The sequence below is a fragment of the Balaenoptera musculus genome, chromosome 4 (genome assembly GCF_009873245.2).
Source record: "Balaenoptera musculus isolate JJ_BM4_2016_0621 chromosome 4, mBalMus1.pri.v3, whole genome shotgun sequence".
NCBI lineage: Eukaryota > Metazoa > Chordata > Mammalia > Artiodactyla > Balaenopteridae > Balaenoptera > Balaenoptera musculus.
The window spans coordinates 72,411,595-72,432,527 of NC_045788.1; the positions used below are offsets into that span (position 1 = coordinate 72,411,595).

At 39.0% G+C, this 20,933-nt stretch overlaps 2 protein-coding genes across 13 annotated transcripts in view; one reads left to right on the forward strand and one right to left on the reverse strand.

Annotated features, from left to right (window-relative positions):
* The first annotated feature begins 25 nt into the window (after positions 1–25).
* NCBP2 (nuclear cap binding protein subunit 2) lies at positions 26–7,014 on the forward strand. The gene is made up of 4 exons (XM_036849893.1): positions 26–175; positions 2,093–2,274; positions 4,639–4,777; positions 5,379–7,014. The coding sequence occupies exons 1-4, from the start codon at positions 98–100 to the stop codon at positions 5,448–5,450; spliced, it is 471 nt and encodes a 156-aa protein (XP_036705788.1). The 5' UTR covers positions 26–97; the 3' UTR covers positions 5,451–7,014.
* SENP5 (SUMO specific peptidase 5) overlaps positions 182–20,933 on the reverse strand; it is a 50,126-nt gene continuing 29,374 nt past the window's right edge. For 5 of the 12 annotated variants that reach the window (XM_036849880.1, XM_036849891.1, XM_036849883.1 and 2 more), the window contains 4 exons: positions 15,941–16,078; positions 13,189–13,272; positions 11,658–11,708; positions 10,309–10,793 (listed from right to left, as the gene is read on the reverse strand). In XM_036849880.1, the coding sequence (XP_036705775.1) occupies positions 10,683–10,793; positions 11,658–11,708; positions 13,189–13,272; positions 15,941–16,078 (384 nt within the window). In that variant the 3' untranslated portion in view covers positions 10,309–10,682. Of the gene's footprint in view, positions 821–4,777; positions 4,826–7,449; positions 9,604–10,308; positions 10,794–11,657; positions 11,709–13,188; positions 13,583–15,940; positions 16,079–20,933 lie in introns of those variants that run through there. The other 7 variants (XM_036849890.1, XM_036849889.1, XM_036849882.1 and 4 more) reach the window with 6 other exon arrangements.

Below are 20,933 nucleotides of genomic sequence, written 5' to 3' on the forward strand. Positions count from 1 at the left end.
TTTCCGCAGCAGCCTCCGAGCGTTTCCGGTTCCGCTTCCGCCGGGGCGGCCTCGTTATTCTCGCAGTGGCGGTGTCGTCGGCCGAAATCTGTGCACTATGTCGGGTGGCCTCCTGAAGGCGCTGCGCAGCGACTCCTACGTCGAGCTGAGCCAGTACCGGGACCAGCACTTCCGGGTGAGGCAAGCGGGGCAGCGAGAAGGGGAGGCCCCGGGCCAGAAGGCTGAGAATTGGTTTGCTCTTGTCTCATTGTGTCGTCTCCCATTCCCTGGTATCCCGAAACGCGAAGGGAAGCCTCGGTGCCTGCTGAGGAATGGATGCTAAAGGGGCGTTTGGATATCACTGAATCCTCTTCTCTCGTAGGCAGGGAATTTGAGGCTCGCTCTCACATTCCCTAGCAGCCGCTCCCTGATCCCCGGGGCAGTGCAGACGGGCGGCAGTAGTAGTGGCGTCTCACGTTTTCCCGAACGGTGCCGCGGGAAGGTGACTTTGTGATGAGGGGAAGCGGTGTCTTTTTGACACGTGGAGCATGTGGAGGCGCCATCCTGACCCAGATACCGGGGCTTTTAATTATTTAAAAATTTTCAGTTACATCAGCCAAACTGCGCTTTGGCGTTTCGCGTCCTTTCCTTGGGCTAGTTAAACGGCCCTCCACAAGTTGTACGTGGTGAGTGGCAGACACAGTTGAGCCCTGCCTCTACCTTTAGGGAGCCCTTGGAGTGTGGAGGGGGACCAGCATGTTAAGGGTCTGGATGTCAAGATCGGAGAACCGCTGGGTTTCAGAAGACGGAAATTTTCGTTTGGCCTCAGTCATAGCAGATTCTGTGGAAAAGGGGGAGGCTGCAGATATTAAAGGTGGGTTCTTCAGTATTAGCAAAGGCGGGGATGGGGTGGAGGTGACACTCATTAACTAGTGGTTGTTTAGTAAATTTGTATTGAGTGCTGTTGCTGAAGCCTTCTGCTAAACCTTAGAGAGGGAAGACAGTTTCCACACCCTAAGACTTCATAATCCTCTAGGGATTATGGGATTGTAAATGGAAAGACTGTAAATGTACAGATTTACAATGGAGGTAAGTAATCATAATCTAGGCAGAAATGATGAGTGGAAAGGGAGGGGCTGTGAGGATTCAGAAAATTCCCTGTGATGGGGAAGGGAGGGGTCACATACAGAAGAAGGTAGGTGTGGAGAATGTTTAAAATGCACTAGTAGGGTAGGGAAATGGAAATTTGAGGTCAAATTGAGAAAGATCTTAGATTTTCACTCAGTCTACTGTTTTTAAATGCTTACTGTATCCCAGGCATGATTTTTCATTCTATCACTTTTACAGGTCTCATTACTATAGAAAGTTCCACATCATAACCATCATGAATTTCAAGCATCCTGCAAGATTAAAACAGTGAAAGGATTCAACTTTTGCTGTTGTTTATCTCTGCAGTCTAAAGCCTATAGCTTCATTTAGATAGTAGTAAGATACTGTCTTGTAGAATTTCTGCAGTGTTTCCTGAATGGGATCCACATTATTATCATACCTTAAATAAGTACTTATACCAGTTGTCCTAAACTGTAGGCTGTTTGGTGGGACATGACTTACATATGTGAGAAAAGAAGGAAAAAGGAAAATGCTTCTTGACCATTATGTTAACAAATCAGTAACAGCAGTAATAAAGTGAATCTACTTTATTTAATGTCTCATTCCAGAGTCCTGAAAAACCTATTTTTAATGTATCGTTAAAATGACTCTTGTCCTGTGAACTTTTAAGGAAGTATGGGATTGGGGATAAGACTAGGTTTGGATTCCAGCTACAACTACTGATTAGATGTGTGACCCTGGACAAGCTACTTAACTGTCTTCCCTCAGGTAGAATGAGGATAATAAATTAGGACCTACTTCATTCAGCTCTGAGAATTAAATGAGACTTCCATACATGGAGATCTGACTTGCAGTCCCTTGATTCTCCCTAGAGGCAGACATATTACCTGTTTCTTGTGTGTGGTATCCATGTATATTCATACTTTTAAAAAATATAACTTGGAGCATACACTTCAAATTGTTTTATGCCTTTCTTTTTTCACTTTGCTCTTGGAAATTCTAGGGTGACAATGAAGAACAGGAAAAATTACTGAAGAAAAGCTGTACATTGTATGTTGGAAATCTTTCCTTTTATACAACTGAAGAACAAATCTATGAACTCTTCAGCAAAAGTGGTGACATAAAGAAAATCATCATGGGCCTGGATAAAATGAAGAAAACAGCATGTGGGTTCTGCTTTGTGGAGTATCCTTCCTGTGTGTTTGATGTAGCTATTGGCCAGAGGTGGGGCCGAGAGTGGCTGGTACCCTGTTTTACAAGATGAGTGAGGATATTCGTTGATTAGCATCCCTACACTTACCTCTGCCTCTCCTTCCTTCTGTCCAATGTGCCTGTACTCTTACACTGGGAAAGCTAGTAACATTAACATTCTTTCTGAAATCCATTCTTTTTTCATAGTTAAGAAAAATAATATTTGAAAATGTATATGCTTATGGTGTTTCAAAAAGTCCAAAGAGCGTAGTGAAAATAAAAGCCCTATACCATTCTAAGTCCAGAGACAATCAGTTATGAATCTCGTGGGTCTTTCCAGAAGTAATCCTGTGGCTGTGTGGTAGCGTACTGCACGCACCCATTTTTTTTTTTCACCTATCTTAGAAATTGCTTCATGTTAGCATATGTAGGTCTACCTCTTTTTAAAACAACTATATAGTATTTCATTATGTAGATGTATATAGCTTGATTTTATAGGTCAAAACCAAAGCTATATTTACTTGTGACCATTTATTCTCTCCCTGGAAACTCCAAATATTGGACCTTCTGGATTTATCCTTTGATGTTTTGTTTTTTAACTAATATTTTTCGGTCATTTTGTTTGAGAAATTTTCCAGACCTGATCTACCGTGTCTTTTGAATTTTCTTTTCTGTGCCCTGAATTGTTTCTTTTGGTTGCATTTATGCCGTAAAATTTCCTTCAGTTTCTGGTGATCCCTGGGTTTCTGATTATAATTAGGGGAAAAAAGACTGACTACGTGGATCTAGGCAGAACTACTTTTTTTTTTTTTTAATTAATTAATTAATTAATTAATTTGGCTGTGCCGGGTCTTAGTTGCAGCGCATGATCTTTGTTGCCGCTCTAGTTCCCTGACCAGGGATCTAACCCGGGCCCCCTGCGCTCGGAGTGCAGAGTCTTAAGCACTGGACCATCAGGGAAGTCCCCAGGCAGAAGTTCTTAAGTTGCTGCCTTGCCTTTGGGACATGTGGGTTTCTGAAATGCTAGAATGAAAAGGGATTTTATTTGGCTTGTTAATGTTAAAGACAATGCCCTAGTTCCTCCAGACAGTTCAGATCCCTATCATTTTATTTTTATTTGCCTGGGATTAAATGCCTTTCTGTTAACAGGTCTTTTTCCCACATGGTGGCTTCTCTTGTTGTGGAGCACGGGCTCTTGGTGCATGGGATTCAGTAGTTGTGGCTCGCGGGCTCTAGGGTGCAGGCTCAGTAGTTGTGGCGCATGGGCTTAGTTGCTCTGCGGCATGTGGGATCTTCTTGGACTAGGGATTGAACCCGTGTCCCCTGCATTGGCAGGCGGATTCTTAACCACTGCGCCACCAGGGTAGTCCCAGAAGCCCCACTTTTGAACCTATTCCCCACTTTTGATTTCGGTATCTGATTTCTGGATTCTGCAAGCTTCTTCCACTCTTCCTTCAGATACGAGGGACGAGTGCCCAGGTTTTACTTTTGCCTCTGGTGGCAATAGTGTAAAATAGTTCACAGGGGACAGAAAAGGCAAAGAAAATACGAGATAATAACCAGTCTCTAAGAACTGGAGTGTTTTTGCATCTGCCTTGAAGGTCAGAGATCAACAATCATGACGGCAAATACCTGAAAGAAAGGCTACCGTTCATTGTTAGTGTTTTTTTCCTCAGTTTGCCCTTTAGCATTCATTTCATTCAACAAAAAATTATTGAATGCCCACAGTGTGCTAGGCATTGTGTAGATGCTGACACTGGAATTTCAGTGTTTCCCTGTGTAATTAAAGACAAGGGGGAAAAGTCCAGATCAGTATTTCCTAAACCCAGCTAATAATCATAATTACTTACAGAGATTTTTTTTTTTTAATAGCACCCCAAAGATAGATTTAGTAGATCTGGTTTGAAACTACTAATGTGAGTGATATTTTGAGTGTTTCCTTATAATGAAATGCAATGGCAATTCATATGTACCATGACCTCTTTTTAAGGTTCTTGAATATACAGCTTCATATTTCAGGGAACCCAAAGATGCTATTGTTTTCTTGGATAACAGTTCGTGGTTAAAACCTGCACTGAACATATTTTATATTTTGCAAACCAAAATATGGAGACAGTGGAACCAGATACTTAACAGGATTATCCAAAAAATCATCGGTGTAGCCATGGATAAGTGTCATTTTTGACTGCTTCTGGACCAACCTCAAATAGGCCTGTGCAAGCCAAATGATTGTCTTTGAACTCCATCTGGTTGGATTAGTTTTTGTACTTTTTCTTAACTCAGCTTCATTTAGATGTTGCTTTCTCTGTTTACAAAAATATCTGGAGAAATGCTAATTCCTTAATAATTATAATTAAGATACTATTCAAGAGCAGATGCAGAAAATGCCATGCGGTACATAAATGGAACTCGTCTGGATGACCGGATCATTCGCACAGACTGGGACGCAGGCTTTAAGGAGGGCAGGCAGTATGGCCGTGGGCGTTCTGGGGGCCAGGTATGCAGAAAGGTTCTCTGGGTTCAGCCTTTGTGTGGGATTCCAGTCCTAAATGACAAGTGTTTTGTCAATCTGTATTTGCTCTTTTGAAAATAACTTTGTGCCTATAACCTTGGCTTGAAGTGAATCTGAAAACCACCCATTGGGGTTGGTAAATTATTTTTACACTTGATCTTAGCCAAAAGGCCGAGAAGCGATGGTAAATTATTTTTAAAAACCATTAAATAGTATATTCTCTACATCACAAGCAACCGTTATTGGACTTCTGCTAGGGGCTAAATGTTCTTCACCTGCCAAGAGTGTTGAACAAAAGCAAAACGCACTAAAAATGACTTACATTTTTATTTTAAAATAGTTTATTCTTTGCAACGTGCTATCGTTGAATGCTGAGTATGAACCTGGTGTTTGGTAAAACACCATTAGGTAGTCTTAATTTTGCAGGGCAGTTGAGCTATATTATCAGTTGCTTAAAATTATGTTCTGTTCTGCTTGAAATGTTCACATCATGACATCTGAAAAGACTTAGTTATTTGACACATTTTAGGAAGCACGTTTGTTACACTAATCTTCTCTATACTGTAACACGTTCTTTTCAATTAAGGTACGAGATGAGTATCGTCAGGACTACGATGCTGGGAGAGGAGGTTATGGAAAACTGGCCCAAAACCAGTGAGTGGTGAGAGCCCCATCATGAAAAACTCACTCCTTTGGCCTGTTCAATTTGATGTGCGTTCCCAAGGTCTGCGAACCTGCCTATTTTTACCAAGCTTTATTTAATATGTCTCTACTGAGCTGGAAGGCTCTTCATGGTTTTCCACTTAAAATATTATTAAAGGACAGAATCCAAAAGAATGCCTTTAATTCTATAGTCTTAGCATCTTGGTTGTGTGTCAGATTACCACAATGATTTCTGTTATCGGGTCAAAAATTGTGTTCCTTAGCAACAGACTTCACGTGTAATGTTGCTCTATCAGCCAAAACACACTCCTTTTAGGAAGATTGGAAAAAAAATTTTTAAGTGTTTACCATGTTTGCATCTAAGTAGGTTCATGGTCATCCCATGGGGGCCTGGAATTACTATTTTTTAAATTTTAAGTTTGCATGAGATAAAGTTTAATAAGTGGAGTTTTGCTATGTAATGTAGCTTTACTCTAAATTAGGAATAGATTTTGATAACTGAATTTTTTTCTATGTTGAATTTTAATCTCTGAAGGCAAACTTAAGAGTCAAGGGAACTTCCTAAATAGTTGGTAAGCCTTAGACAGTCGCAGGGGACACCACTTCTTATGTGCTTTATATATCAGGAAATTAGGTCAGGACTTGAAGGGTATTTACTAAACACATTTTTCAAAATATGTGTTTTAGCTAACGCTAAAAAAAACCAAGGGTCTGTATTACAGGGAACCTCAACTACTCTAAGGGCAAGGGGGGACGCTGTCAGCAGGAAATGGGGAGGAAATATCAGGAGAGGATGTGCGTTAAACCAGTGCCTTGACATGATGAAGGTTGCTGTGAGAGCCAGCAGATCTATTTTTTTCATTTTCAAACTGATCTTGGGAATTGAGTGGGGTTGTTTGTTTTGTTTTTAAAAAAAGAGCTTTAAGATCAAGAGAGAATGCTTAACAAAAAAATCAGAAATACTTCCCTCGGGAAATGTTTTGGCTCCTTCTCATACTGAAGTCTGTCTTGTTTTTTTCCCTAACTAACTAACTGTGCTGAGTTTCAGAGCCTGGATAGTGAGCTGATGGTCTCTACAGAGAAGGGAGTCTGGAGGATTTATTTTGCATTTGTAAGGCAAGAGAGAATTTCTCTAATAGCATGTGAACTATTGCTCATTTTAAACTGGTAGTCGTCTAATTTTCCCTGATGTAAGTGATATTTTTTCATCTAGCAACAAAGTATCTCCTAATTTCCAGTAGTTTGTGAAGTTGGGGCTGAAGTATCTCAATTGAACGTCTTTCATGTTACAGTAAGTGTACGTTTTCTCAAATTTAAACTGGCTATTTGAACTTTAAAAGATCTCTCTAAATTAGTTGTATTTAGGAAGACATTTGCAAATATCTAATTTAATGAGGACATACAATTCATTATTAAAGTCTTTTTACACTGTAGTTTGAATTAATGTATTTTATATTTTGCAGTAAAACGTAACTCAGATTTCTATAGGCGTTAAAACCACAGTGGTTCCTATTTGAATTGTCTTCTGTAACAGATTTCAATAAAATTGGACCAACTTATTATTGTCTTTGTTTCCTCACCGATAATGACATTGAAGCGCTCTTTACTCTGGAATACATTCTGGGGGAATCTATGACTAGTATGCAGAATTTGCATGTCCATTTTAATTTGACTTACTAATATGGTAGCCACTAGCCACATGTAGCTAATTAACTAAATTAAAACACTCATTTCCTCAGTCAGTCACATTAGCTACATTTCAGATGCTCACTAGCCACCCGTGGTTAATAGATAATGGAATTTGTAGGATGCAAATACAGAACATTTCCATCGTTGCAAAAAATGCTACTACTGGACAGGGTGGGCTGCTTAGAGCCCACACTGGTCACTGTTAATAGATGAGCCTTGTCGTGACTGGTTATGTCACTGGGAAAAATTACTCACCAAACAGTACATTTTATCCCACACAAGAGAACACACATTTATAAAGGCATTTAGTTTATTTTTCAAAAAATATTTTTGCTAGAAGGTTTGAGTAATTTTTACATGATCACAATCTATCTTTCTTTAAATAATTTTTTTCTAACCAAAAGGTACCATTTAAGTGGACAGCTTGTCTAGATCTGCTTTTGTTAACACCCAAATACAATTAGCACTTCTGATGGCATTCCCTAGGTCTTCTTAATTATCTACAGATCAGGAGGCAGACCCTAGCACATAACAAAGTATGTGCTTTACACCTGCTGATTAGTTCAGTTGCATAACAATTAAGCAGAGCAGGTAATCAGGATATCTCATTCACACTATTAACACACTGGTTCTCGCCTGAAGAGTCTGATTCACCCAGAGCTCCCAATTATTCCTTCTAACCCAGGGAAGTAGTATACCACAACTGCAGAGAAAAGGGGCAGTTCAACTTAGGCTAGTGCTGGCTGTGTCCTAGTTAGGTCTGTTATTTTGTTCCAACTATAATTCAAGGTGACCAATGTTAATCATATTCAATGATAAGTAGAAAATAAAATGCAAAGCCAAAAAAAATGATTTGGGGATTACTGGCAGCAACTGCTGCTTCTCCCTTCCTTAAGTGCATCCCTTCCTTAAGAGAAGGTTGGTTCTCTATGATTCTTGAGAGAACTTAACTAAAAGTTGAACTAAATCTACATTCATTGCTATAGATTTAACAAAAGGATAAAAGCAACTACAGACTGGTAAATTTGCTGATGGAGAGGACTGAGCAGCTTGTTGAAGGCACATCATAAGCAGCTTTTAGTTTGTATAAGGCCTGCCCTCAACCCCAAAAGCGTAAGGTCTGCCCACCTTGAGGGCACCCAAACAACTCAGTGCCAAGCTAGTGAGAGTAAAACAATGCCTGTCTCTTCTACCAACAGCCCAGACTGTATTTCCAAAATTTCTGTTGCAAGGAAGCCATTATTGCAAACATCAGGATAAAGGCCATTCTAAACGTAGGGCTTGGGCTAAATAGAGGTTTGCACCTAATCACAAGATGGGGGAAAGCGACTATGTGTGCTGAAGCAAGTTTCGTGAACAACAGAGAAACATTTTAACCAGACTTAAAATATTTGACATTTAAGCTAAGGCATGCTGGACGATGTACCTCAAGGTGCCCTACTCAACTGGACGTGAAAGGCACCCTGGACTTGGGACAGCTCACCTTAGGTTCTCTCTGCCTCCCTGTTAAGAGCATGACCATTTCTCAGACTGGAAGAAATGGCATCTGAAACTTCGGGCGTTAAGATTTTGGCCAGAACACAATTCTGTCTCTTCTGTATGCCTGGTTCTGTCAGAGAGTGAGATACGAGATACGGAGCTCTAAAGTATAAGACATTTTTAATAGTTACCCATTACCAAAAAAAACAAACAAACAAAAAAAACAGGCAAATGTCTTACATACAGATTTGAAAAATCTCATGTTCGTATAATTATGCCTGAAAACCTCAAGAAGACACACAACCCATTTTGTCACCTTTCCTAATGCTGATACAACCCTACCTGTAGCAGCACAAAGTGCCTCTAATATCAGTCTTTTTAATGACTTGAAGCACAATAAGAAATACTGACCTGGTTTTATACTAAGGAGTTTGAGTCTGAGGGACTAGGAAAGTGCTGGGGCTGTTTACAATGTAAACATTGGTGTTGGTGCTTGGAATGTCTGGGGATGGGAACCCTGCATGTAAACATGTTCTGACTCCACCCTCAACTGCTGGCAGTCAGCCCTACCTTATGGCCAAGTAAAACTGCACATTTTAGCTTTTTATTTTCAACACCTCACACCTAACGAGGCATAAACCGAAGCATCTTCTGCCATTTACTTGGTATTTTTCTGTACACGCTTCTGAATTTCTTATATACACATTTGTTGTTTTTCCTCCCCCAGTTCAGAAAAGATGTAGTTTAACATGCATCTTTCCTTATTTCCTTTCCTTTCCAATATCACAAAACTTTGTTAGATTAAAGATGCAAGATCCATTACTTTAATCCTAATGCAGCCAAGGGTAATAATCAGGACAGGGCCACTTCTGCCTTCCCCCAGAAGATGAGGTTCATGGAAGCAAAAAAAAGGACTCCTGTGCTGGAGTCTCAGGGTTGGTCAAGCAGAGGCAGATGAGCCCTGCATGCTGCTGAGATCACTAGAGAAATAAGAGGGAAAAAACTCATAACATTTGCTGTACTCCTCCCACAGTTTCAAGTCTCCCTTAATACCTTTCCTGTTCTCTCCTCCCCACCCACGTGCAAAATACCTGAAGTCAGTCTTCGGTTTTGAATGTTTATATTTTAAATACCCTTGAAATAGAAAGGTATTTGGCAAATCTTAATTTCTTCCATATGGGAAACAATTACTCTTAGAAAGGCTGAATTCTCATTTGTTTGACCACTAGTTTTGACAGATACTAATTTTTTAATGGGTCAAAACCTGAAAAGTCCAGGGAATCAGTGTTCCAGTAAAAGCCTTTGTAAGATTAAAGCATTTATTATAAATGCTTCTTAAAACCAAGATTGAAATCTCTCGTGTGTGAAGATAAATGGACCCTCAAGGTCACTGTCTTTTTCTCATACCTTAATCAACTCTTCCAAAGCAGGCACTGTGCTTACAAGTGTGCCTCCATAAATAGAACATACCAGTCAGTTCATGGCCACTTCCTTTTCACCCTTCAAAAGGAATGTGACTCACTTGGAGAGGGAAGTCAGTGAAAGGTGCTGCTGGTAAAAATAAAACAGGACTGGCTTTGTCGGAAACCCCTTCTAGCTACCCTTTATGCCCCAGGGAACATCTACTATTCTCAGAGTTGCGTTGTATCAAAAACATCCTGCATTTTTAGGTTCTGGAATTAAAATTTAAACCTGTATTCAGTTCACATCTAACTAAGTTTCAAAAGCTGCACCAAATCTACTAGGCTTTTTTTTTTTTTTTTTAATACTCTGCACTGCATGCTCTGTCTATATGCATGCGTTTGGATAATAAATATTAAATATGGGGGGACACACACACACAGAACCCATAAAATTAAAAATGAAACCAAACTGAACATTAAAAAATAGTACATGGTAACTAGGGAAATGAGTAAGGGCAGAAAATAAATTTGAGGTAACAGCAGTGGCCCAACACCACTGATCTGAAATATCTGTAAAAATTCAAATAAGTTTGGAGATTCAAGTAACAAACCATCTGCTCCAACTTGGTCAGACTTCCCAGAGTCCCTGCTGAGTTTCAGTCCATGAGCCGGCACTCACACAGCTCCTTGTAAATCCTCTTCCGCACTCGGGGCATGTCTTCTTGGGAAAACTGGAAAGGCTGCTCTAAGGCGAGGCACTTGCAGTACTGCAAAGGTCCCAGAAACACTTAAGTGGCACGTGGAGTTATGTACCAGCCTAATGTATTTTACTAGATGCAGACCTAATAGAATAGGGTCTAAGGCAAATGTTAAAGTTTGTTTAAACTTGTAAAACTGTTTTAAAACATTTACCTCCAAATTATAGTCAATTTTCCAGGCAAGTATATGTCTTGGGATTCTCCCTCCCTCCCCACTCAATACTGTGAAAAGCAAAACCGATGAAGGGGCTCCAATTCTTCTCAAGGTGAGACCTGCTGAGAATGCAGCCAGACCTAACATGGCCTTTAAGTGAGAACTTGAATTTGTTTACAAATGTTGAGTCATATGAGTGAGCCCATCTTCCAAGATCTTTGGAAATCTCTAAATTCATGGATTATATAATTTCCTTCATAAATGTAATGTATAACAACTTTTTCAATAGCCCTTTGAGACCTAAGATCTACAGCATGAGAAAGCACAGTGTTTAAATGTGGCCCTTATTTAAAATCTAATTAGTTTTTACTCTGTGGTTAAAGACCACCTGCCAACGGTTAGAAAAATATAGTTAATACCACCAATGCCAAGGGTCTATGAAACAGACAAATTCACGTCAGTCTCCAATGTGGCTTACCAATAGCCTCTGATAAGACATGGATGATACTAATTATTCATCCTCAGCCTTAGAAGGTGGTTCTTCCTAATGATAATATATGAAAATGCAGAAACTACTGCTTCCCAACAACAAAGGAGGGTTGGGAGGAAAAGTGTTCTGTTATCTGTACCTAGTACCTGTACACATCAGAGGGATCCCACTTCTCCTCCCTAAACCCAATAAATTTATAAATTGTAAATACTGAAAAAACTTTCTTTACCTGGAGCACAAATACTCCACAGTCACTGTCATTTTTCTGTTGTGGAATACACTAAGGGGAAAAACAAAACGATCATTAAAATAAAACCAAGTATTCCTCTTCAGGTAAGAAAAGCTGTTTTTATGGAAAAATGAGCAAGACAGGAAACTTGTCTGTATCCAAGACAGCTCGTGTGTACCTCTGGTATTCAAAGTGTTTGAGTTTATGAAGGCATCTGGCCATGAAAAGAGCTATCAATCAACCACAACTTAGAACATTTTGCCTAAATATGAGAAGTGGGAAATCAAATAAAATCCTATTTTAAAACTTCCATTTGGATAATTAGTTTTGCTATCAATTCATTGACAATGGAATCAAAATGGAATTGTGGATCAGAGAACGCAGTGCCAGCGCGTGGCATGGACTCTGAATACTTAGTAACAATGCTGCTTGGCAGTCTTCCCTTTTCATCTCATATTTCACAACTCTGTCCTATTCTTTTAAAGACATGGTAAAGGTAAGCAGTATGTTTTCCAAAGAACTGGTTACTGTATTCTGCCTAAAGTGTTGGAATATGAAAGATCCTAATTAAATTTAGAATACCTGGATATACTACTGGGTAAATTCAGAATATTCACAAGTTCAGTTCTGGTTTGAACTAATATACTAGGTTATTGAAAACACAAAACATAAGTTTAGAAGTTAGCATTTAGTACAGTTCAAGGATAAACAAATAAGCCTTGTCCCTTTGGGTTTGGGTTAAAGGTTTATTTCAAGACCCTGCCTTTTTAACAGTGTCTTTGATCCGGATAGACCTGAGATCAAAGACTTCACTCTGTCAATAGTTTTGATGGCCTTTGGGGAAGCTCACACCTAGGATTCAGTTTTCTCATCTATAATAAAGAGCTTCTTATCCCTAAATGACCTGCCTACCTCACAGACTGTAAGGATCAAATAAGATCATACATACAAAAACACTATGAAAACAAAGCAGTGCCCATAAAACGGAAGACACTGATACTTGTGACAGGGTTAAGAGGCTACGCCTGCTCACTCTGCCCCTCACACAGCTTTTATGTCTATGGCCAAACATAGTGCTGCTTCTAGACTGTTCAGACTGAAGCACTCAGGCCACTTGTCTTCCCCAAATGCCTGGAAAGCAGCCCAGTGCACTTGCTCCCTTAGTGAATCCAAATAGTCATTTCAGTATTTCTCTGGGTCTACATGAGTCATCTGGAAATAAGAGCCATGAGGCAAGAGGCAGGTGCCACCAAAAAAAATTTTTCCTTTTTTTCAACAGAGCAACTATATCATTAGCAGCTGCCCCCGGGATGAAATGACTGAATTTATTTGCCCCAGCAGGCAGTGGGAAATTGGGCAGCCAGGTGATGAATACTGAACTGAGGTTTACTCTGAGCTGCCTCGCTGCAGCCTCTAGGCTCTCTGTTGGTATCTTCATGATCAGTCTTCATGTGCTTTTAAAGACACCCACCCCCTTAGACAATTCCAGCCCCTTGACATGCCTGGGTTTTCATTTTTATCACTTACTTACCTTGGTAACAGCAGTCTGCCAACCCTGAAGAAATTCAGGTCTATTTTTTTCTCTGGCTTCAGTCAGCAAATACTTTCTTATATTCTGGTTAAAAAGAAACCACAACACAGATGCTGTGTTCCATCAGTTGGTGAAAAATGGAACCTGCCCGCAGCAGACAGAAGCAAAGGAGGAGGCTGTGGCCCCACCACTGGGCAGAGTATGCATTAAAGAGTTTAAAGCTGGAACTTGATTTCAGACCTTTTTCACTTTATAGAGTGAAGGACTCAGACCTTCTGTACTGTATGCACTTAGACTGTGGACACTGGTATATGCTTTAATTAGATCTTTTTATGAGATGGTCAGCCTTTTCCAGGAGTAAGTCAACTTGCTGAATTTGAAACTTAAATAAATACTGGCAAAACAAAAAGAAAGGCTTAATTACTGCCAATGCTCAACAAAGGGAAGGAACCCATGGCAGAAATCATTAATAACCGAAATGAAATTTAAACATTCTAGCCTTAGATATACTCCATGTTTTTGAGGGCTGCAGGTAAAAGTATCATTCAGCTTCTAGAAAGTGATACTTAAAACCCATCCTGGATACTAAATACAGTCAAGTCCACTGCTGAAATCTCTACCAAGATGAAGCCTACTGGAGTTCCTAATTTTCCCTTATGCCCTCCACCTCTTTGTGTATCTTTCTCTGCCTATCTTTTCTAAGGGTGAAGTCAGAGGTTACATGAATTAAATTAACCCCCTGAAGGTGGAGCAGAGGTATGTATGTACATGTAGAGATACAAGTATGTGTCTGTATATACAGACATACATACATATACACATACACATATCTGCATATTCATATTTTCTTTCCATATATGGTATCATTCTGCAACTTGCTTTTCCAAACTCAGTATGTCTTGGAGATCTTTCCACGTTACGACACAAAGATCTACTATATTCTTTTTAACTGCTATTGTCAGTTTAATATTGTGAATATACTACAGTGTATGTATTTAGCTATTCTGTTAGTAGAGCTAAATTTAGGTTGTTTTGACTTTTCACTATTATCAGTAATGCTGCAATGAACATCCTGGTGTATGCCCCATTCTTGTGTGCATATACAAGTATTTTTATGTAGTATATATCAAGAAATAGAACTGGTATGTAATAGGATATGTGTCTTTTTAATTTATAAGGCACTTAGAATTGCTTAGAATTGTAATTGTTCCCCAAATGGCTGTATCAATTTATACACTCCACCAGAAATTGAAAATGCCTGTTTCTTACACCCACTTTAGTACCATCAAACTTTTCCTAACATAATAGGCAAAAAATGGAACCCTGAGGTGGTTTTAATTTGCATTTCCCATATTTCTGGTGAGGCTGAGCATCTCTCCATGTGTTTAATGGCTATTTGCATTTTTCCTAAAAATTACTTATTTTATCTTTTGTCCCTTTCTATTAGATACTTCTTTTTCTTATTCATTTGTAGTTCTTTTTATATTCTGGATAGTGACTATTATCTATGTCACAAACATTTTCTCCAAATCTATCCCTTTTAACTTTATGACAGACAGAAGTTTTAAATGATGACATGGTCAAATTTATCAATCTGTTCCTTTATGTCTTTTGCTTTTTTTGGTTCTGCATAAGAAGACCTTCCATACTCTTTGTGTTTTATATTTAGGTCATTATTCCATCTGGAATTTGTTCTTATAAATAGTATGAAATAGAATCTGTATTTTACTTTTCCAAATAGATAGCTAATTTTCCCAATGGCATATATTGAATAGCCTGTCCATCCCCAACTTTATTATATACTAAGTTCCCACATATACATGAGCTACTTCTAGATTCTCTATGCTGTTCCACCAATCCACTTGTCTATTCCTAAACCAATATAATTAAAATAGCTTTAATTTTTAAAACTTTGTGATATGGTTTGACATCTAGTAGACCAAATATTCCTTTCTTCAGTTTTGATCTACTTCAAAACTATTTTAGCTGTTCATGCACATGAATTTTGCAATATGAATTCTAGGATGAGCTTATCAGGCTTCATTCAAAATCCTCCTGGGAAATTGATTAGGACAGAAATTAGTATATATTAGTTTAGGGAGAATTAATCTCCTTCCAGTACTGAGTGTGCCTGTCTTCCCATCTATTCAGATTTCCTTTAAATACTTTAGAGTCTTCATCTCAAAGAATGTCCCCATTTTTTGTTAGAGTATATTCCTGGGTAATTCATGTCTTTGCTACTTTTGAAAATGGAATCTTTCTGTTTTCATTTACATTTTCTAACTGTGCGGGAGAATCAGGAAACATACTGATTTTTCTTGCTTTGTATCCCACCATCTTATTGAACTCTTATGAACTGAACTCTAATATTTTGCCAGATGATTCTCTTGGCTATAATACATTCTACAGAAGTTACTTTGAAGATACAAGCCAACTTTAGCTCTAAGAGAAACCAAGGAAAATGATTTCTATCCACATTCAAAATGTATTTTTAAGGGAAAGACAGAAAAAACTCCGATGAAATCCAAAACAGGGCATGTATCTCAGAGAGGGATCCAGATCATGGACAGCTACCTCTTCCCACCTGGAGATTCCTCTTGTCCTTTTCTCTGCCAACATTTTTGACATGACATGACAGAAACTGATCATCTATGGTACTGACTTCTGTTGTTCTATCCTAGAGCTGAGATACCATCTGGTCAATCACAAAATAAATGGGGAAAAAAAAGGGGGGGGCAGTATATTAACTTACCTCTACACAAAACTTAAAATGAATGCCTTGGGAATCATAAAATGAAATAATTCGATTAGAGAGTGTCACAGTAATGAGAGACCAGTGGACTTCCAGGTGAATAGGAATCAACAGAAGACTCTTTTTAAACAAATCCACCTGATCAAGAAAAGAAAAAGAAATGTAGCCATCACCACAGGCTTTACAAACCAACAACAAACAGCAGCTTCCATTTACTGACCTTTGACCTGTCCAAGGTCATAAAACTAGGAAGTGGTGAAGCCAGAATCTGAACCCAGATCTTAGTCTAAAGCCCATGTTTGTAACTAGTAAGCTAAAACACACAAGAAAATTGAAGATACAGAAAGCACTGTTTTCCATTTAACCTGCTAAACCTGTGCTTATTAACTACCTAATATGACTTAGCCCCTTATTTTTAAGCTTAACTTATTTTCTTATATACATATTTGACCTAGAATCAATTCTTATTTAGGAAGGAATTGTGGTATTAGAAAACAACATAGCCGCCTCTTAGCCTTCTATCTTTCTACAGATTCAGTACAGTAGTTAAGATCACAGGCTCTGAAGTTAAGTCTGGTCAAGTTCAAATTGTAGCTCTGCCACTTATTGGCCAGATGACTTTGGCAATTTTCATAGCTTCTCTGTGCCTTGATTTCCTCAATTATAAAATACAGATAACAATAGCACCGACCTTATGAAGTTGTTGAGAGTGACAATAAATGTAAAATGCACACAAGTGTGCTTAGCAAATTATATGTAGCCAATAAATCTTAGCTGTTATCATTAACACTACCTCGAATCTCTCAGATGTCGAAATTGAGAAAAAGAGCCTTGATAATTCTTCATGTCCTTCACATCCTCACTCACCCTTCATATCGTAATACATATCGTTTAAAAATCTAGAAATATTCACTATACCACTCAAAATCCCAGTTGTGGACTGGATGATAAAGTAGTAGGTACTCAATAAACATTTGTAAAAGAGTGAATGGATTTTTCTCAGGCGTTTCTTGTATTTTAGTGATTCCCTGGGTTAAAACAATTACAGGGCTATTTTCTTTTTTAATTATTTATTTTATTTTTGGCTGCGTTGGGTCTTCATTGCGGTGCACGTGCTTCTCATTGCCATGGCTTTTCTTGTTGCGGAGCACAGGCTCTAGGCACAAGGGCTTCAGTAGTTGTAGCACGAGGGCTCAGTAGTTGTGGCTCACAGGCTCTAGAGCACAGGCTCAGGAGTTGTGGCGCATGGGCTTAGTTGCTCTGCAGCAGGGACCTTCCCAGATCACGGATCGAACCCGTGTCCCCTGCACTGGCAGGTGGATTCTCAACCACTGCGCCACCAGGGAAGTCCCTACAGGGCTATTTTAAACTAGATTCTTAGAAACTATTTCTCAAGCGTTCTTTGCTTTCTGATATTCAGATAATGTCCTGTCTAGAAGAATCTTCTACCAGTCTACATGACCTTGTAACAAACCACTTCTGCTTTTCAGTTTCTGTATCCATAAACCTGGGAGGTGAGGTGGACAGGAAATACTAAATAGGACAGACAATTGGTCCTTTCCAGCTCAAAAATTCTGAGTAACTAAAACAAGAAATCATATTTAAAATACAGCATTAAATGAGACCAAATTTACACTTTTCTCAAAAAGAAACTTTTTTCTTAATTATAAATCAATTTTAAAATAAAAATTACAAAATACAGATAAAAGGATATACTTCAGTTTATGTCTTTCCAGATCTTTGTCTTCTTTTTAATATATTAATTTTCACACACACACAACCTTATTACATATATGTAATTAAGAATGACGTGTGTGGAGTGACTAAGATAGAAAAATAGAGGATGTGATGATGAAGAGTCTGGTATTAACAGGCTTTCTTAGATTGAGAGATAATGTCTAAACAAGACTGAGTTTGGAGCACATTTCTTCAACATGTGTAGGTTAAAGGTTTCACTTGTCAGGTGGAGTGTGTATTGAGACTGTGTATTGAGACTTGTGTATAAACAAGAAGGTAGGCACAAAGCCCTCTGGTTATCAGAGGATTTAGCTTCAGGAGAAATGGGGGGTTATCTACTCTAGATGGCAAAGAGTTGGGAGAGGCTCATGGGCTTGGCATGCTAATAAGGTAGAATTAGAAGATGAACTTTCAAAACGCATTGTTTACAAAAATCTTTCTCAATGAACTATGCCCTCTCTGTATGTATTAAAAAAGTTGGTTTCTCATTTGGATAATAAAGTGGAGAGCTAGTAGTGGGAACTTATCTAATTCAAAGTTAGTACTTAAATTTCTAAGAAAAATATATATGAAACAGTAACAAGTTGTATATTGCCAAAAACTACAGGAAAAAATGAAATATAATGCCTTGATTTGGAGATGAAAAGAGCTTGAAATACATAAAGTGCTTTAAAATTGTAGAAAATATAGTTCAAAATGATGAAATAAGAATGATGAAATAAGAATATGCTACAGCAGGAGGGACAAAAAAAAAAAAAAAGAATGATGTGTGTGGTCAATTGTATTACTGATCTCAATTATTTGGTGTCCTCCCTGTAAGAGGATTATACAGAACTACCTATTACCATGTGGCTTCACTGCCCCTTCCAGGGGGAAAAATGTAGTCATATGATTCGCTGTAAAGAGAAATGAACTTATGTCATGACCAAGCTGAAACTTCAAGAGCCATCATGTGGCCCTGAGACTGACATGTCTGAAGATTAGGTGCTGCTCCTTCAGTTTGGGTCCCATTAAAGGAATAAAGATGAGAAAACACAGGATCATCTCCTTAGATATAGGGAAAAGCATTTGATAAAATTCAACATCCATCTATGATTAAAAGCTCTCAGCAAACTAAGAATAGGAGGGAACTTCCTTAACCTGATAAAGAGCATCTACAAAAAACCTACAACTGACATCATAAACAGCAGTGAAAAACTGAATGCTTTCCTCCTAAGATTAGGAACAAGGCAAAGGTGTCCTCTCTCATTACTTTTATTCAACAATGTACTAGGGGCTTCCCTGGTGGCGCAGTGGTTGAGAGTCTGCCTGCCAATGCACGGGACACGGGTTCGAGCCCTGGTCTGGGAAGATCCCACATGCCGCGGAGCAACTAGGCCCGTGAGCCACAACTGCTGAGCCTGTGCGTCTGGAGCCTGTGCTCCGCAACAAGAGAGGCCGCGATAGTGAGAGGCCCGCGCACCGCGATGAAGAGTGGCCCCCGCTTGCCACAACTAGAGAAAGCCCTCGCACAGAAACGAAGACCCAACACAGCCAAAAATAAATAAATAAATAAATATTTAAAAAAAAAAAAAAAAAAAGAAAACCGGTCTCTTTAAAAAAAAACAAAGAAACAAAAAAAAACAATGTACTAGAAGTCCTAGCCAGTGCAATAAAGCAAGAAAAAGATGGCATACGATTTGGAAAGGAAGAAATGAAACAGTCATTACTTACAGACATGACTTTCTATGAAATTCTCACAGAATCTACAAAAAAGCTCCTAAAACCAGTAAGTGAGATTGACAAGTCACAGGATACAAGGTCAATTTACAGAAATCAATTGTATTTCTATATACTAACTGCAAACAATTGGAAGATAACATTTTTTTTTTAATTTATGTCATACATTTATAGCTACTTTTATTTATTTATTTATTTATTTTTGGCTGTGTTGGGTCTTCGGTTCGTGCGAGGGCTTTCTCTAGTTGCGGCAAGCGGGGGCCACTCTTCATCGCGGTGCGGGGACCGCTCTTCATCGCGGTGCGCGGGCCTTTCACTATCGCGGCCCCTCCTGTTGCGGGGCACAGGCTCCAGACACGCAGGCTCAGTAGTTGTGGCTCATGGGCCCAGCTGCTCCGTGGCATGTGGGATCTTCCCAGACCAGGGCTCGAACCCGTGTCCCCTGCATTAGCAGGCAGATTCTCAACCACTGCGCCACCAGGGAAGCCCCGGAAGATAACATTTTAAAAATTCTGTTTTTAGCAGTTTCATCAATATGAAATACTTAGGGATACATTAAAAAAAAAAAATAAGAGCTCACATGCCACAATTAAGGAGCCCAGCGGCTGCAACTAAGGGACCTGCAAGTTGCAACTAAGGAGCACATGTGCTGCAACTAAAGGAGCTGGTGAGCCACAACTAAGGATCCCGCCTGCTGCAACTAAGACCCAGCGCAACCAAATAAATAAATACGTGCAAGACCTGTACACTAAGATTTATAAAATATTGCTGAGAAAAATTAAAGACCCAAATAAATGGAAAATATACCATGTCATGGACTAGAAGACTTAATACCGTTAAGATGTCCATTCTCCCCAAATGAACATACAGATTAAACACAATCCCAATCATAATCCAGCAAGTTTTTTAAAAGTAGAGATTGACAAAATGATTCTAAAATTTATATGAAAATGCAAAAGGACCTAGAATTGCCAAAGCAATTTGGAAAAAGAAGGCTAAAGCTGGACACTTACACTGATTTTAAGACAAACTGTAAAGATAAAGTGGTCAAGACAGTGTGGTATTAGCATAAAAACAAAGAGATCGATGCAAGAAAACATAAAGTCCAGAAACAGACCCATACATATATGGTCCACTGACTTTCTACAAAGATGCCAAAGCAATTAAAGTGGGAAAGAGAAGCCTTTTCAGGAAATGCCAATGGAGGGAAAAAAAAAAAGAACCTTGATCCCTACTTTATGTCTTACACAAAAACTGAGATGTACCAGAGATGTAAATGTAAAACCTAAAACTATAAAGCTGTTAGAAGAAAACATATGAGGCAACTATTTTTTAGACTGGATATAGAAAGCAAGACTATAAAAGAAAAAAGTATGGTAAATTAGATTTCATCAAAATAAAAATCTCCATTCATCAAAACACATGTTTAGGGACTTCCCTGGCGGTCCAGTGGTTAAGACGCCACACTCCCAATGCAGGGGGCACTGGTTCAATCCCTGGTCAGGGAACTAAGATCCCAAATGCCTCATGGTGTGGC